Below are 19,711 nucleotides of genomic sequence, written 5' to 3'. Positions count from 1 at the left end.
GTCTACAGCACAGGTGTCAAACTCAAGGCCCGGGGGCCAGATACGGCCCGCCACATCATTTTCCGTGGCCCGCGAAGACAAATTGTGCATCATATTTGTGTGTCATTACTAGAATTGCAAATTGTCTTCACTTTTAATAATATCTTTTTTGTTAAATATTTGACCAGTTTTTACTCGTCTGATTTGAAAACGGGTTATTTGTCAGTTTGTTTTGTAGCTTTTACTGAGGTGCTCATACATTTATTTGGGTTGACAGTCATAATGGAAAGAAGCTATGACTACAATGCGGCCCGTGAAAAAAATGAGTTTGACACCCCTGGTCTACAGTGTATCCATGTGCATATTAATACACACACACGCACACGTGCGCACACGCGCGCACACACACACACGCACACACACGCACACACAGTACATTTGGTGCTGCTTGGGTGGGATAGAACAGCAGGGAGATCTGAGGAGTGGCAAACACTTGTGTTTTGGTGGCGCTGTTCGCAAGGCCCATTTGGGCATGACAGCTCAGCTCACATGCCGATAACACACACCTGTGTCGGTTTGTTTAGTCCACTTCTCACTGACATCCACCTATGCTGCTCTTAACTCCCCCCGAAACATTGTCATAATTTCAAGAATGGTAGTCTTTATATAACATATTTATTTATCTATCTATCTATCTATCTATCTATCTATCTATCTATCTATCTATCTATCTATCTATCTATCTATCTATCTATCTATCTATCTATCTATCTATCTATCTATCTATCTATCTATCTATCTATCTATCTATCTATCTATCTATCTATCTATCTATCTATCTATCTATCTATCTATCTATCTATCTATCTATCTATCTATCTATCTATCTATCTATCTATCTATCTATCTATCTATCTATCTATCTATCTATCTATCTATCTATCTATCTATCTATCTATCTATCTATCTATCTATCTATCTATCTATCTATCTATCTATCTATCTATCTATCTATCTATCTATCTATCTATCTATCTATCTATCTATCTATCTATCTATCTATCTATCTATCTATCTATCTATCTATCTATCTATCTATCTATCTATCTATCTATCTATCTATCTATCTATCTATCTATCTATCTATCTATCTATCTATCTATCTATCTATCTATCTATCTATCTATCTATCTATCTATCTATCTATCTATCTATCTATCTATCTATCTATCTATCTATCTATCTATCTATCTATCTATCTATCTATCTATCTATCTATCTATCTATCTATCTATCTATCAATTTATCTATTTATTTATTTATTTATTTATTAAGAAATGTCTTTACATGACCACCACTGAATACGTTTGTACAGTGCAGATAATTTTTCATTTTGCTTGTTTTCAAACTACCGCAATGTTGGGATCGATAGTACAAGAATAAATGTTCGCTCATGTCACGCGGCTTTATGCTTCACTGATGTAACCTACTTTGATTTTTACTGTCGGATTTAATTGTGTGAAGGCGATGGCCTTCACACATATGTTATTCTACTCCATTTACTTTATTATTATTATTATTATTATTATTCTTCTATTTTATTCTCCTCACTTTTTTGTCCCGTTTCATCTTTCACATAATTCATCCGATTCACTCCATTCCACTTTTCACGTATTCCAAATATTCAGGAAAGGGTGGCTTGTATTTTTCTCATTCCGAAAATTTTCCGATTCCGCAAAATTCCCAAAATTCCGACAAATTTTTCCCCATCCATTCTTAATGGCACATTCGACATTTCACAAAATTTCGTTTTTCACCTCTAACTTCTACATTTTTCAACCGATTCAACCCATTCCAACTTTCAACTGTTCATCTTTTGCCTACCTATTCCACAACTTCCCACTTACCAAAAATTCCAAATTTTCAAATTTGAAATTCAACCAAAATTCTCTCAAATTCTGTTATTCCACTCTAATTTCTACATTTTTCAACCGATTCAACCCGTTCCAACTTTCAACTGTTCATCTTTTGCCTACCTATTCCACAACTTCCCACTTACCAAAAATTCCAAATTCTCAAATTTGAAATTCAACCAAAATTCTCTACAATTTTGTTTTTCTACTCTAATTTCTACATTTTTCGACCGATTCAACCCATTCCAAATGCATTCACCTTATGCTTCCCACATTCACTCCCATTCACCCCCACTTCCACTACGCTTACACATTCAACCCTTGACCCCCAATTCCAGTGTGGCGGCCATCTTGGATTGACCCTCAAGTGCCCCCAATGAACCCAAAATGAACCGGAAGTGCCCCAAATCAAACCGAAAGTGACCCCAAATAGACCGGAAGTGACCTCAGGTAAACCGGAAGTGACCCCAAATCAAACCGGAAGTGACCCCAAATGTACCGGAAGTGACCTTTCTAGACCGGAAATGACCCCGAATAAACCGGAAGTGACCTCAGACGAACCGGAAGTGACCCAAATTAAACCGGAAGTGACCCAAATAAACCGGAAGTGACCCCAAATAGACCGGAAGTGACCCCAAAAAGACCGGAAGTGACCTCAGGTAAACCGGAAGTGACCCCAAATCAAACCGGAAGTGACCCAAAATGAACCGGAAGTGACCTTTTTAGCCCGGAAATGACCCCAAATAAACCGGAAGTGACCTCAGCTAAACCGGAAGTGACCTGTTTTAAACCGGAAGTGACCCAAATAAACCGGAAGTGACCCCAAATAGACCGGAAGTGACCCCAAAAAGACCGGAAGTGACCTCAGGTAAACCGGAAGTGACCCCAAATCAAACCGGAAGTGACCCCAAATGTACCGGAAGTGACCTTTTTAGACCGGAAATGACCCCTAATAAACCGGAAGTGACCTCAGCTAAACCGGAAGTGACCTTTTTTAAACCGGAAGTGACCCAAATAAACCGGAAGTGACCCTAATAAGACCGGAAATGACCCGAATCAAGCCGGAAGTGACCTTATTTCAACACTAAGTGCCCCAAATAGCTACATTTGCGCTAACGTCTTCGTTTTCTGTCCGATTTAACCCGTTTCAACAGTTTTACCCCAAAAGTGAACCTCCTGAGGCCGTTTTTTTTGGTTTTGTTCCAAATTTAGAAAGATTTTGGCGCAATTGCTTTTTTTTATTTTCCCATTCATTCTCTATGGGGGTTCAACATTTGCTCTAACTTCTACATTTTTTAACTGACTCAACTCGTTCCAACTTTCAACTGTACATCTTTTGCCTACCTATTCCACAACTTCCCACTTACCAAAAATTCCAAATTCGAAATTCAACCAAATTCTCCAAAATTTCGTTTTTCTACTCTAATTTCTACATTTTTCAACCGATTCAACCCATTCCAACTTTCAACTGTTCATCTTTTGCCTACCTATTCCACAACTTCCCACTTACCAAAAATTCCAAACTTTCAAATTTGAAATTCACCACAAATTCTCCAAATATTCTACATTTCTCAAGTAATTCAACACGTTTCAACATCGTTCGGCAGCATTCCCCGAAAAAGTTATTCATACATTTCGCCTTCACACGCAATTTCTCCAGAAATTGCAAAATTCTAGTTAGTTATTAAGTTCCAAATTGAGGGGTAAATTCTCAGAATGATGACACGTTTTGATGATGATTAGCATGTGGTGTAAACAATTTTACATCTGATTATTAAATTATATCAGCAAAAAAGAAAAGAACCATCCAACAAATTGAAACTTTTAAATCTTTAAAATGCTTCTTTTTTCAGATCAATTCGTACATTTGATTTGTTTTATTGCTCTTGATGCAATACCTATGTATATAGGTTAAGCCTCAAAGACAGCCTTGCTAAGTGACAAACATGGACAGTATTAAAACATTAACACAACATTAAGATGGAGTTGATAATCAAAATGTGCCTTCCATACATTCCTAAAGTATTTGTGAAACAGTTGATCAAAGTAATTTTTTTTTTTCAGGAATCTCCATAGATAATAATGAATCATCATCCCCAGATGAACTCTCATTTTGCAATTGTTCTCACAGGCCACCTACAAGCACGGACAATGTTCAAGTGTTTTCTGAAGCATACAACTGTTGTTTTTCCGAGCAGAACCATTTCCTATAGACACGCCACCCCCTTCCCTCGCCTCCCACCTCTTCTCTATGCGATGCTTGGGTCAGCTGGTCTTCTGGCTGACTTATCCAGTATTGAAGTGGCGGCGCTAACCGCATCAGACAAGTTGTGAGCCCAGCTCATCTCACTAATAATAACATTCAGACAGTCCTGCATGTATTATTGGCGCCGTCTCATTCCGATGTGATATTGTCAATGGTGTTCAAATATGAAGTGGATGGGGGCTTTGGGCCTTTCTCATAGGAAAATTATTTTAGGATGCCGCAAAAGACGGTTTGCCTTTAAACTCAGGATAGAGATGTGCACTCATAAATCCCAACCAAAAGGCATTCATGTGATTGGACAATGCGAGGCTCTGCACAGAACACACATGAAACATGCAAGTAGTCACGCAACAAAGACCAGATGCATGATGGGCCTTCAGAGTTTCACACATGTTGCGGCTTTCATGTGCGAGGCAAAAGACACAAGTGTGACGCTGTAGTTTCTTCCAAATTCTGCACTGCATTATATTTCCCTCATGCGAGAAGACCTCCATCCTCCTCGACCTGCCCCCCCATCCCCACACCAGCCCCCCTTTGCAGCCCGACAAGCGCTCTAACTGCAATCTCTTGTCACCACAGACAAATATTGACTTGTTCACTGGCTCAGCTTCTGCCAAGATTAGAGCCTCGTTTCCTCCCTCCACCATCTCTAAACAGTCATTATGTCTCTGCAAATCAAAGCACTCCTCTGAAGAGTCACAGGCTTGATAAAAACGTCTTGTTTGGAAATCAGGTTTTTATTGGACTTGCTCTGAATTTTTGTGCACACTTACATATTGTCACCGTGCAATTAAAAGCACATTCCTCCAAATTGTATGATTTCTTCAATTCATTTTCAAAAAAGAAAGAAGCATACACAAAAATTAATTAATCAAATTAAAAATCATTCAGATTGTTTTGCATTAAAGAAAAAGAAAGTTTGCATTTAAGTGGATATGGTCAATATAGTAAATGTATTTAAATATCGTGCGCCACAAGAAGAGCCCATCAGTCACAGGTGAGCAGTGAATACACACTTTCAGCTTTGCATAATTTGGTTACAGTCTGGATACTGATTGTGAATCAATAGAGATTAGAGATCTATTAGTCTGAAGGTGTAAACCAACTGCAAGACATTCATAACAAAGCTGGAGATATATATCAGCCAAAAAACAGGACGGGGCAATGAAACTAATTGCATGTTGAAAGACACTTTTAAAGGGCGTCTTTTGTTCTGCCTTTTCTTTTAATTTTAAGTTTCTGTGGTACAACGGTAGCATTCACACGCAATCACGAGGCGAGATCTTGGTTTCATAGAACACATCTTTAATACAGTAGTTAGTAACAGTGATGGCAAAAATATAACACATCAAAATTCATCAGTTACACAGAGCCCCTTTAGTGTTGAGGCAACCTTCCACCCAGCCCAACACCCGATTCCTGCCCCCCCAACAACAACATTTGTCATCCTCCATCTGCCACGACGCACCCCCCCCCCCCACCCCACCTCCCTGTCTCCACGGCAAAATCTATTATCATTAAGCTGTGACACCTTTGCGTTTCTCTCATGATCTCATCTCTCCTGTAGCTTGAAAACACATTTTAATGGAGGCTATATACAGCATACACATTCAGTACAAGTGCTTCTAAAACAAAACAATGTCATGGTATGAAAATAACTGTACACCTTTAAAATTCATCCAGTGTCATTCATCTTTTTTTTACCCCGTAAACTGATTCACAATTCAAAGAAAAGGAGGAAGAACGAAGCAGCAAAGGAGCTCAGCCAGCTGGCTCCTGCCTTCCAAGTCCACTTCAAATGATGGAAAACAATGAGTGGGAGCACGTCAAAGTTCATCTTCTCATCTTATCAGAGCAGACGGACATGTAAAGTCTGTATTATTACGTTGTTGTTTTTTTACAAGTGTTCCAGTAGCTGGAGCTGGGACTGTTCCGCGGCTCCCTCTTTGCTCCACATTTGGCCATCCTCTCTATACTTTGGTGGCTAGAGATTGAATCTCGGACTTCTGAGTCTGAGCACTCAGCGTGGATGACATGGAACTCATGTGGCCGTGCATGGCCTTCTTCAGGTTGAGCAGGCACAGGCACTGTGAGCGAAAGCGCAGGTCAAAGAAAGCGTACAGGAACGGGTTGAGGCAGCTGTTGACGTAGGCCAAGCAAGTCGCATACGGGTGAGCTAGAAGCAGGAAGCGCAGGAAGCCGCAGGAGTTCGGGGCCAGGTTCAGGTAGGACAGGGCATCCATGCTCTTCAAGACGTGGAAGGGAGTCCAGCAGATGGCGAAGACGACCACCAGGGTGGTGATGATCTTCAGCAGCCTTTTCTTCTTCTGGTCCTCTTTGCGCAGGTTGTTGAAGTGGCGTGTGACGGTACAGCCAATGAAGCAGTAGAAGATGGTCATGGCCAGGAAGGGAAGGAGGAAGCCCAAAGCCGAGGAGGACAAACTGAGCCCGGCGATCCAGAAGTACTCGTGCTTCTGGTTGAGGGTCACCAGGCTGAAGTCCATGGCGCAAGTGGTCCGGTTGCTGTTCTGGTCGCTGACCGTGGTGCGGAAGAGCAGCGTGGGGAGGGCCAGCAGTCCGGACAGCAGCCATATGGCACCGAGGGACGCCAGCATGGTGGCCCTTGACCTCAACCTGCTGCTGGACAGAGAGTGGACGATGGCCAGGTAGCGGTCAAAGCTGAGGCAGGTGAGGCAGAAGACACTGGCGTACATGTTGACCAGAACCACGTAGCTGCTGATCTTGCACAGAGCCACGCCAAAGGGCCAGTGGTAGCCCAGAGCGGTGTACACGGCCCACAGCGGAAGGGTCACCACGAAGGTGAGGTCAGCCAGCGCCAGGTTGCCGATGTAGACGTCTGCAGCCCGGCGCTTGGATTTGGACCTCCAGACGGTGAAGATGACCACGCCGTTACCAGACAAGCCGAGGATGAAGATGAGCATGTAGAGGACCGGGATGAGGGAGTAGGAGGGCTCCCATTCGGAGAAGTCGCACGCCGTCCCGTTGTCGTCATAGTCCTCGTACATATAATCCACCGTGCTGGGCTCCATGGTGCAGGGCACAAAAAAAAATCCTCTGGGAAAATCAAAGCGTCAAACTAAAAAGAAGAAAATGAAAGTCCTGCACTGGTCCAAGAGGCCTCTGAGATTAAACAAACGCAACGGGAACTGGACGTCCTGCTGCTGGCAAATGGAGGAGAGGGACGCCAAGCGTGTGAGTGACTCTTGCCGGCTGAATGCCTTTTTAAACTCAGCCCCTCCAAGCCCCCCAGGATGACCCCACCTTTCCCCTCCTCTCCTCCCCCCTCCCACAAACATCTCTGAGCCCTCCCCCTCTTCTGAAGAATATGTTTTTCTTGTTCAGACAGGTCAAACCTGATCTGGATTTGTTTTTGGTTCCAAATGACTGTAACGGTCATCTGCATTTTAATAACCTAAAACAACCTCAAATATTTGGCATTGTGACTTAGGCAGCTTTATTTTCTACATTTGACCTGTGTGGGTCCAACAAGGATTCTGCACTTGGACAGGACATGTCTCGACTTGAGCTTGACTTGAGTCATCACGTTTTTTACATTACAATTAGTCCATTTTGATGCTCGTTAAAAGTGTTAAGACATTTAGTCACCCACACACACACACACACGGAACCCCCTTCCTCGCTAGATCGACCAAATCTCAATTATAGCAAATATAAATCCACGTCACCGTGATTGTAAGGATCATGAATGTCAAAGCATTTGAAGATTAGATTAAATGACAATTCAATTCTCAAGTCTGGAGAGTCATTTCCATGAGAACACAACACAAACACACCACTTTAAAACAAAAACAAAAGACAACTTCACATTGACATTGCGTTTCTTGTTTACATTTAAAAACAAACAAATGAATCTCATTGATGTTGAATTGATTTACTCTGAAATGTAATACGTGTAAAAGTGAGCTGCATTTAATTTCATTTAATACTACTGAAGTGAGGTACTGTATCTTAACAACTTTTCACTGCACAAGTTTTTAATTTTGTGTTTTATTTTTGTACAGTAACAAATAGAGAAGGTCATGCAGTCAATTCTGTATCTTGAGCATTATAAAATCAAAAAAATATCTGAGCAATTTTAAAATAACTTTTTGGGAAATTAGTTTGACTGATGGTGCAGTGGTTCATTTGCCTTACTTTAGTAAATACAGGATTGTTTCAGTTGCCACACGGTATACGGGTGTGAATGCAAATAGTTGTTCATTTCTAGATGTGCCCTAAGTGCATGGTGACCAGTTCAGGGTGTCGTCCATCATTTGCCAAAAGTCAGCTGGGATAGTCTATGACCCAAAACAGCAAAGTGGAATTAAAAATGGATGGACGTCAAATAGAATCCAAAAGTTATGATTGCAAGAGTTGCAGATCCAGATGTGACCTCCCCCCTAACACAAACTGCACTGTATTTGCAGCACCCAAAATCCACATATGTGGAGACCAACAACCAAGAGATTGTATTTTCAGTTACAGTATTTTATTTACCGTTTTTCATGTATCAGTGACGGACGGACGGAGCCTAAAGTAGGTATTTCAGTGTCCTTCGCTACCTTCATTTTCATTGTTATGCAAAATAGAAAAAGAAAAGCATTTTTCGCTTTGAAGTAGTTTTAGTACAAATAAATGCTTCCACCTATACTTTATCCTCACCCACTATGGAATATCTGTCGTGAGCAGTCAAACACACACCAGGTGGGGCCCACCTCTACCTCACTCCCCAGGGAGAGGATTGGCGCCCTGCCGCTTGCATCTCTTGGACAAATAAATGTATAGATTTAAAAAATAAAAGCGAAAAGATAAGAAACAGATGGCCGGATTAGAGCGTGGTCTTGGATATCTTCTGAAGACCTCCTTACTTGTTAATCATAGCCGTGATAGTGGACAGATAAAGACCTGATGCTGATCCTCAAGTCAGTTTTATGGCAGTGGGAGGATGTTTTTTTCCGAATGAAAGGTTACTCACTTTTGTTTCTAAATTAAAAGGTTTAAAGAAAGGTCTTTCCTACAGCTGCATGGAATTTGAATACTGTTGTGGGCGTTATGACATTTTTAGTGTGCAGGCAAAAGGTCCGTGATATTCGACTATATTAAGTAAGCAAAAGGAGACATGGGAATCGTTTTTTATAGCTGCGTGTCAGCCACGGTGTGATCAGAGGAGCAGATAGCTGCCAGGATTGTTTGAAGTGAAAATTGTTGCTGGTACACGTGCTCCCCTTTACATGATTTGCGGCCAGCAAGACCCCACAAATCAGGCAGCGGTATTTAGAAAGGTCAAGGGTCGCATAGGGCTGAAGGGTCACGGTGCTGCGTCATTTGAATCAATCTGGTAACAACAAGGTCAGACACAAAGGGCGAGTCATCCCTGCTGGCCACTTTATATTGCACAAAAATAACAATAATTCATGCCGCCGTCTGATGGGTGCCTAGAGCCTAGTTCCACCTAGTTTACTTCTGATTCCAGAACTTTTGCACAGGCCTGTTAAGTGCCGGCTCCTCTGTGTCAGACAAAGTCACGCACTTGTGTCGTGGAGCCAGCGGCACACCCCCAAATGTGTGAGGGCACTCCTCCTGCTGAGCAGTTTGCTGATTAGCAGAACATCTTAAGTTTCTGTCTTGCGTGCTTAAATATTCAGGGCATTGATAATTAGGCCTCACCTACTAACAAAACCACAACTGGTTCTGTAAACTTGAAGCAGTTTTTATGATGAATGCCCCCAATTCAACTCTTAAACGTGAGTGTGTGACACTAAATATTTTCCTCACATCTGGCAATTCTTGATCTCCATCAACACTGAACTCCATGTTGTCCATTGTTCTCTTATATTAACTAAAGTCTTTAATAGGAAATGCATGCTGTGTTTGAATGGCATTTTCTATGCAAGGTCAAACATAATTCATGTCATTTTTTGTAAATTGCAATTGAATATTAAATGTATTTTTCCAGTACTGTGTTGTAGGTGTTGTTATTGTTCAAAGATTAATCTTTGAGGTTTGAAATATTATTGCAATTACTTCCTATAAGTAATATGGGGGAAAGCCATTGAAACGTTTATTATCTGCATGTTGTATTACAATATTAAATACTATGTGCCAAATGATTTAACCTTAAATACACAATGAGCCATTTGGTCAATCTCCAAGAGGAAAAAAAAAAGTTACAAAAACGTTACAACATCTAAAATCAGGATAAAAGTGCACATATCATTTAACAAATTAAATTGTCAATGTCTATTTGAGTGCTTGTTGTATTCATAAATCAAAGCCAAATTTTCCACCTGCAGGAAATGACAAATGCAAACAAAAAATCAGATTACAAAATACTGTAGTTTTGAAGCAAAGAGAATATCTTGGTTAAATTCCAGGGGAACATTTTTTGTTAACAGAAACAAATAATATTTAAGTATTCAAAGAGTCCCCGTAGGCTGGCAGTGTAGTGTGTATCAAACAGAGCACAGAAAGAATCCAAAAGACGTCATGCACCCTGGGAGACACCTGGCCTTCAAATCCACATAAAGCCAAAATTAAACTACTGCCGAGTTTGTCTGTTGATTGTTTTCGTTGCCATGCAAAACAAAAATCTCGACTGTTTTGCCAGCGCTTGTGTTCCTTTCATGTTTGTGGCATTCCCCTTGCGACCTTTCAGCTCGGATCAGGTCAAACTTTGCACTTTCTCTTATGCGCCGCATCAACTCTGCAGCATTCTCCCATTGATGTTGTTCTGCACCCATAGTAGCTCAGTCGGGAGCGAGGGGGTCACAAGGTGTTTCCCTTCTCACTATTCAGGGGCCCAGACCACCCCCGCAACCATCATTTCCCCAATTTATATGCCCTTGCGTGTATGAGAGCAAATGCGATAAAAAAACAAGTGATGGGTGACACTCCCCTCCAAAAGTATTGAAACAGCGAGGCCATTTCCTTTATTTCCGTTCCCGACTGACTAGACACAGCCCACATTCAGAAAAATAATGCCAACAGGACACATTTGGTTGAGGTGCCACACAGGAGACGCCTGGGGTCAAGGGGAAGACCGGGAAGGAAACGGTGTAGAAGATGCATAGGAAACAATAACAAGGGAGAAAAGAAAGAAGCGGGAGATGAGCCAAATGACAGAGGATGTCACATCGGGGAAGAAATACAGGGACAAAGGGACAGTGTTGACGTTGATGAGAGGGCAGTGGCTGCCAGGGCGGCCCAGTTAATGACAGGGATTAGAGGCCGGGGACTGCTGGGATCTCGAGGCTCTGCTCCACTCTGGTCGGGACCTCCCACCCCAGGAGACCTGCCAGAATCTGACTCCATTTGGTCTTAAATCTCTTGACAAAACAAACGCCCTGTGGCTCAATTAGGGGGGAATTTGCTCTCCTTTTACATGAACAATGTTACTCGAAAGCTTCAATATCACACCAAATCAAAACTGGGGTACATGTTGTTGCGTAAAGGTGGATTCTCATTCTACTGGCAAAGGAAGCATCTGGTTTTCATGATTATTAAAACCTCAGTGCCCCAGGTGTGATTCTTTCTGCTTTTTGTAAAAATGCACCCTAACACCCCAAACCTGTCCCCTGTTTAGAGAAGTCAAGGTGAAACTGTCGGCCATGTGAAAACCAGGTGCTGTTCAGACTTTCCAACCCCCCGAAAAAAACTCCTTTCACAACGCCTGACCGCAGTTTTCCTCTGGAAATACAATAATTTGTTCCCGTGCGAGAATGGAAGAGCCGTCACCGAGCTGACTGGCAGCGAGAAAGCCCAGAAGCCAGCACCTGAACAAAATAATCAGTGTGCCAAACCACAAATATGAATTTTAAGCACACTTGAATAACTTTTCACTCACAAATGCCATTTTAAGATTGCAGGAGACTACAAAGCACAGATGGCTTTTGGACGCCTACCAAGGAAAACACTAAGGATTATTTTTGAAAGCTGCTCAAATGAGGAATAAGTTGTGTCCCTCAATATGGGCCCACCAGGAATACTATTAATATTACCCCCAAGATAAGGACTGATGTGGACCTCTTGTTTTTGTTCAAGGGCTATGATTTGCATCTGATGTGTCTTGGGTCAAAAATACAGCTAAAACAAATAGACGTGCGCTTATAATGTATGTAAAAATATGAAGCAACATGCAACTGTGAAGCATTACCTGTAGACAGTTTGTGGTAAAGTTTGGATTTTTGCCTACTGACGATAAAAAGGATCAGAAAGCCTGGTATGTGACATGGAGTTCAGTTTGAGCTCAGGATGATGAAAGGCAGAAAAGTCAAATGTTTAATCTTGTGCCCTATTCATTTTGTCCAGTTGTTGATTTTTTATTATACTGTATTAACTTTACTGACAGTATATATGCTGCTAACATTATTACAAAGTGTAGACAAGTGGCCTTGTTTCTTTTTCAATTGTGTCAACTTTTGAGTTTGTTCATATCTAAACTCTGAAACACACTTTCCATATTTAGTTACTTGTATTTGCGCATCAAAAAATATATTTTCGAAGACTACTTTTGATTAAAACCTTTGCTTGGTTTCTATGAAAATGGGCGTCAGAGGTAAAATGTGGGTCCTAGGGTGACATTTGAGAACCTCTATGGATGCAAGTATGAAGATACGTATCTTAATAAATTAATCATTCAGGAATACGAAATCATAACCCAATAATAAAAACAAGAGTTCAAACTCATATTCCCTCAGGAATATTAATTAATCTTTTGGACCATTCTACACTTTCAACAATGTGACAACAGTTTGGGAAAGACCCCAGTGTACAAAGCAAGGTCATGCATGAATGAGTTTGGTGCGGAAGAATTTGAAAGCCCCAAACCCAACAATAAAATAAATTTGGCATGAACTGGAACAAACAGAGATTGTTCAATTGGGAGAATGGCCCAAAAGATACACAGCCAACAGCTCCCCTAGTAAAGGAACAGCTCAGTGTTGTTGCCAGTGAGGGAACCTCAAAGCATCTCGCAGCGTCAAAGTTTGCACTGTTTCCCATCTGTCAGCTCTTTGACAGACACCAACAAACTGTAAAACGGCCACCTCCGACTCCAGGCCGGCCCTCTCTTTGCTCGAGCAAACAAACCGAGTGTGATTGTGTGCGTGCGTGTGTGTGTGTATTCTCCCCAACAGTGTTGTTCACCAGCTTTTACCTGTCACGTGGTGCCATGCTGCAACATGTGGAGCCAAATTTCTGCATCTGCATAACAGCTCAAGTGTTTCTATTTTATCTTAGATAGCAAATACTTGCACGGACTAAAACATGAAATGTTTGTTAACTTACTACATAGAATACATTGCAACAGTAGTGGCACTGTATAAAGCCTCGACAGAGACTCCAAGACTCAGGCCTCTGCCGACAGCATTAACAGAGCGAACAATGAAATCAACTTTTACACTCTGTTGACAACTTTGATGTGCAATCACAAGACGTGTGTGCGTGTGTGTGGGATGGTGGAGGAGTTTGGAAGTGAAAACATCCTCTGAGTGCCTCTAATTGTTTTGGCAGTTGTTTTGCTGTTGCTATAACCAAGACTGAAAACGGGAAAAAAAAGTTTCCATGTAGTCTATTTCCTTGAATCAATCTGTTTTTTTAGTGATAAATTGCCATACAATAATTGCTTCATGCGACTTTGGTCTTCTTATAGTGCAACTCATCTTGAGCAGCTTACAAGACAGGCCCCCATTATCAGATAGCTGATATTGACATTAGACCTGGGGAGCATTAAAGATAAAGATATGACCAATTGATGCTGAAGATGAAGCTTGCATGCAAGCTAGGATTGCCTCAAGGCCCCCCATCATGGGATGTTAATGAAATTACAGTAAGCGGGTGGGGAATGTGGCCTTTCCATTAGAGCAGTATTTCAGGTTTTTAATAAAAAGGAAGCGGGACACTGTTAAAACACAAAAAGGTCCAGATACGAGGCCCCTTGAACCACTTCTCACCGTCTCCCATGTGGCGAATGCTGACAAATTGGCTTTTAACGATCCTAAAACAGGCTCGGAGTCAATGTCAAAGCCATGTGTCACTCTTGTGAGCCTCGGCCGGGTAGGCCGGCTGCCTCCAAAACGAAACTGGGACTCTAAGAAAATATTTGCATAAAGCCCTATGCTATTTCGGCCCTTGAAATGGGCTTATCCACATCATCGGCACTCGGCATATGTTGTTGCACTTTTTCTTTTTGGAACTGAGGGCAACAGAGGAGTTTGCTAAGAAGTCTTACATTAATAGAAAATACAGACAGCATTTCTTACCTTATGAGAAGATTTGAGTATGACCACACACTAATTTAGTCTAATACTTCAGCTACTGGAATGTTGAATGACTTCTTGTTTATTGGCCTCGCCTCAGACCAGCATGTGCTGGCTGGCCATCTTTCACCATCTCCTATTAAGCCTACATCAAATCATCCAGATGTGATTTAGCTGGAAAGGATCCCAGTCCAATATCACTACTGAATCTACTGTGTGTGTGTGTATGCGTGTGTGTGTGATGCCCTACTTGCTGTTTGTACTGCATATACTGTGCTATAATATCTGTGGCTACCCGAGATATGAATTATTGTGTCTCATGTCTCACTCATACTATACCGTCCATATGGCCAGCTGATCTGGAAAAACTATTTTTGAAAGATGATCTCAAAATCTAGCTGTGAGGAGGCACATTCACTACAGCTGAACACTTCCATTTTACCTTTTGCTTTTATCTGTAACAAAACGTGCTTGGTTTGAACTTAATACTAAGACCTGGATTTAGTCTGTCGGGGCTATATGGCCTTCAGCCATTCTCGCTGTGCTTTGAAAGAACACACATACGAATTTTTCACAAGATGAAGAGGACAACCTGCCAGCTTGTTTCGGTTATATGTTCATGTTTGCATGTGTTGCAGAACAAATCAATGTTGTTGATTGAATAACAATAGAAATTAGAAACTGCAGTGCTTTAAGGTCTGCATGCGTGGTGCAAACATTGTTCATAGATATTAAACCTAACGTGCTTACTCTTGTTAGTGGAGGCGTGCAAACTGCAAATTCATCACAAAAAAATATCTCTTTGACTTTGTCAGGAATGTTGACCCAATCATGTGTTCAAGTTCAGAATCTGGGACTGTCCATATATGACATTACTTTCAGTGCCAAAAGTTTTCCTGCACAAACCACAAAGGTCCACTGAGACTAATGCACTGAAGTGTCCAACAACATAAAACATTGACCTGCTGCTGGCACTAAATCAAACATCAATAAAAGTGAAGCTTTTCCACGTTAAAAGCTACGCCCGTCCTAACTATTTTATCCAAGCTATCTTTCACGAACAGTAAAACAGGAGAATGGCCTCCTTTGCCCAAGAAGCATTAAACTGTGTGTCCATTTTAGACCCAAGTGTTGAGTCAGGGTGTTTACGTTGCAGTGCAGACTCTCATGGAGCCTCTGCTTTCGCATGCCTGGTCCTCCGAGAATAAATTCCCAAACAGGAAAAACAATCTTCCTTTGCCCATCGCACACTACTGACACCAGCTAACTGTGGTTGGGAGGATTTGGCCTGGGTAGTATAAGGTTCAGCGGCTCAGCCCTTCCTGTCTTTGTTGGACATTGTTTAGGGTGGTACATCTTCATCAACTATGGGAGGCCGCCTGCGTGACCTCTGCTCCGCAGGTTCCTCCAGAAAGTTCAGCCTTTTACAATACATTGTAATATCAGCTCATTTCAATTGTAAATTGAACGGAACCTGGAAGAGGTTATTTTCTTGAGTAGCATGGAAACTGACAGCTTTCTCAACAAAAGGTTGAACAGGTTACAACCCTGAGGGCTTTTTAGAATTCAGGCTTAGGGGGCGAGTCTAAACCTGATCTCTTGGCTCCTGTTCATGAGCCTGCAAAGACGCACTCACAGACTTACACACTAGTGCTGCGCATTCCAGTTCTTTTAAATAAACTGAATCTTTAGAATGAGTTCAAGTTCTTGGCAAATCGTAAATCTACATTCTGGCTTACATAGTTCACGCCAGGAGGGAGACGCAACACGTTCACTGACTGATCCATTGATGCACGGGAAGGCAGTTCACCCATTAACTCGTTCCCTCACTGATCCGTTCTCGCGATGAACTGGAAATGCAAATCACTCACTCACTGACTCGTTCACTCACAGACCTATTCAGTTGGTGAACAGGAAATGCAATTCACGACTCGTTTGTGAACGGGAAGTTACGTCATTTTCTTCTTTGTTTTGATTTACAGCGAGGTGGCACCAGCTTCAACGCGCATTACCGACACCTACTGGTTGAAGTCATATGAACTGAAAACAGAACGAATCAAGTTTAGGAAGTGATTCGTTCACTCTCGTTCACTGAAACAAATTCGTTCTTTTGAACGAATCGTCCACTCACGAGCCAACACTAATATACACACAACGCTGCAGAAAGTACTGCAAATCTGAAGCGAAGGTTATTTGACAATTTTATTTCATGACGTGTAGACACTATGTGACCTCAGTAATTGCTAATCTATATTGTCCCGTTATACATCCAAGTGAAACCTTGTGTGCAAGTGACACCAGCAGCAAGATCAAGGCCACAAAGGTTGACAAACTGGGCTGGCTGGGGTGGGGACTACGGCCATGTTGGGGAAGAAAGGACGACACCTTGGTTCCTTTCAGAGATAATCTCCAGCTTCCACCCTAAGGAGTGACATGCTTTCACTGGTCCAAATAGGCAAACAGCTTTCAGCATTCCAACAAGACAGGCAGACTTGTCTATTCATAAGCCGAGTGACTGGCGACTCATCGCCTCGCTTGTCCCGACATTTGGCCAGGGAGGGGGGGCCAAAAAGAAGCCTCACCTGCCAGGTTAAAAAAGCCAGTGGGCACAGACATGAAGCATCTAAAACTGGAAGGACAGATTTGTGAGAGAGTGGAGCTTGGAGGCTAAAAAACAAAAAATGACAACTAGTATGTACGTACATACATGGCTGACAATGTTGTACTTGGAATAAAAAAACAAGACCTTAGCATATACTAAGAATTAGGGTTAGAATTTCACCTTGGGGGCTGGAGCCTCAAATAGAAATCTATTTTTGACATGTTATTATTTGAAGTTTATTTTTGCTATATTTTTTTCCATATCATTACAAAACTGTAGGCATTTTTAGACGTAATGAGTCAGGCTTTTCTTTAAACAGATATTTTCAAAATTCAAGAGTTTTTTATTCGAAAAAACTTTTGAGCGTGCCAAACAAGGAATTTGACTTCGGTAAAAGACTTCTCTGATTCTCGGAGTTGTGGAATCAAGTGGGGGGCCGGATTGGATGGTTTGGTTAGAGATATTGCATTTTTTGATACAGTCAAATATAAAATGTGTAGTGTTGAAGTCTGTAATATTTTTTCCACCTTTTAATTACAAGAGAGTAAAAACTCGTGACACTACATTACTATATTAATAAGGTGGCCTGATTTCTTTGCTCATTTTTATTGTTTAATTCTCTCAGTTGTACTGTAGGAAACAAGGTTCTTGCTTTGAATAAAAGCTCATAGTCTGTGCAAACATGCATCTTTTGCAAAATGTTGATTTTTTTCCTCCCCAATGGAGAACGTCAAAACAGCACATTTGTTTATCAGTTTGTCTTTCAACCACTGTATTGTTAAACGCTCTATTTCGGAATAGAGCTGCAATTTAATTTGGGGAAATGAGAGTTTGTTGATTTTCAATATAGAAAATCAGAGAGACTCCAACTGTTTGTGCTCCCACTCGCCCTGACCGTCCGCGGCTATCAGCATGTCTCTAGAGAAGGGCTGGTTTCCGTAAACGTGATGGGGAGATGCTTCCTGTGGCAGGTCTGTCTGCTGCTGATTAGAGGCAATCCATCAGCCGGACCTCCTCAGACCAGAGAGGTGAGCATTGGTCAAATGTGCCTGCCTCTCCACAGAAGCCAACCCGCAGAGACAAAGTCTGCACCCTGCCCCTTTTGCAATGGACAACATGGCTTCAACTCCCACGGGGCGTTACAAATTTACAAAAAGCAAATTTGAAAGGGAAGTAGGGAAGTCAACCCCAACATTTTATTCATAAATAAATAAATTCATTCATTAATTAATCACAAAAAGTATACATATATATAATAATTATAATAATTAATTATAATAATAATTTATATATATATATACGTATACATACATATATATGGTTATAAATGAAATGTGCTAGACTTGTACTGATTTTTTTTTTACAAGCATCAGAAGCCTCACAGAGGTCAGAGGGTTTTTAACAGACACGTCATGGTCCTTTGTCCTGCAGGCATGGCTGTAGTAAAATGGAATGTTTGAGATTTGCAGGACCCAAATCACTACTGAATAGAACAGACAACCTCAGGTTTGTGTTAGAGAAGTTTCTCCTCAGTGCCCCAAACTTTATTTGAGATTCAGTATAAACAGGAAGTTGCGAGGCATCCTCCTTGAGCTGGCGGCAGAAATCACACAATGTCTGGAGACTAAACTCACAAGTGTCAAATGGAAGACCAAACTGTGAACGATGCCTTCTGAGAAAGTATGTCACAGCCTACTGGGTTTATTGTGCCACTTGGATGTTAGTTGTGAGTAGATGTTAAAAAGGGTGTGACTCTACATTAGCATTCAACTTTGCTCCTCTGCTGCTGGCACAGGTGTTGCTCCATTAAAAATGAAAAGGAAAAGACCTCAGTGGATATCAAGTTCGGGCATCAAGACATAAACAGGATATACAGCGGCTAATTCAATAACAAAGCTGGTCTTGCTCTCATTGTAATTTAACTTTTGTCTCAGAACAAGAGGAGCTTCCCTTCCAAAATTTCAGAGCTGATGAATTGGGCTGTCATGTAGACAAATACACTATGCTTGCTATTTTGAAGCGGAATACAGTACCCAGCTGTCGCAAATATGAAGCAATCATTTCTAAATAGCTTTTCACACTTATGAATCGAATTGTACATCGACCAAGGGATGTATATTATGTCTATGTTGTTACTCTAGTAAGCATGATTACCTCTGATCAATTTATTCATTTCTAGGCGCTGAATGTTGAACATAGACTCGTGTTTAAAGCGTCTCTTCGGGGCATGTTCTTATGGATGTACATACCAGGAGTAGCTCAAAGTGACGGAGCAGCGCTGACCATTTACCCCAACCTGTCAGCCTATTAAACCTGAGGCTAAGTTTAGACAATGCTCAGGTCAGCGGGGCGTCATCACAATCACTACAGGCCAGTGTTTCCATTCCTTCGTTATGACCTCTTGCCTTTTAGGGAATGCCTGAGTAAGGCAATTAGAAAAGGTGAAAAGTGTCAAAACATTAGTCTCACGACAAAGAGTATTGGGGAAGTGGGATACGGCTATAAATGGGTCCCCTGAGGGTGGCTACATATCATCAAGGCAGGAAAACTTTTCCTTTTTTCTTTTCAGCTTTCAACATTCAGGTACAGAGAGCAGTGATGTCACTAAAATCCATGTTAACACAAATCTAAAGACGCTGTTGAAAACACTGTCGTGCATAAGAGGCCTGTAGTT

At 41.5% G+C, this 19,711-nt stretch overlaps 1 protein-coding gene across 1 annotated transcript; it reads right to left on the bottom strand.

The window, feature by feature from the left end:
• Positions 1–5,442: 5,442 nt before the first annotated feature.
• Positions 5,443–7,403, bottom strand: aplnra (apelin receptor a). The gene has a single exon (XM_061279604.1). It carries the CDS (start codon positions 7,206–7,208, stop codon positions 6,129–6,131), a length of 1,080 nt encoding a protein of 359 aa, XP_061135588.1. The 5' UTR covers positions 7,209–7,403; the 3' UTR covers positions 5,443–6,128.
• Between the last annotated feature and the right edge of the window lie 12,308 nt (positions 7,404–19,711).

Source organism: Syngnathus typhle, linkage group LG5 (genome assembly GCF_033458585.1).
Source record: "Syngnathus typhle isolate RoL2023-S1 ecotype Sweden linkage group LG5, RoL_Styp_1.0, whole genome shotgun sequence".
Taxonomy (NCBI): Eukaryota; Metazoa; Chordata; class Actinopteri; order Syngnathiformes; family Syngnathidae; genus Syngnathus; species Syngnathus typhle.
The sequence above is the reverse complement of the archived record's forward strand: the minus strand, read 5'-3'. Positions and strand labels throughout refer to the sequence as shown.

Excerpts from the sequence above, each read along its gene's own strand:
- aplnra (XM_061279604.1), bottom strand. The coding sequence starts at position 7,208 with ATGGAGCCCAGCACGGTGGATTATATGTACGAGGACTATGACGACAAC.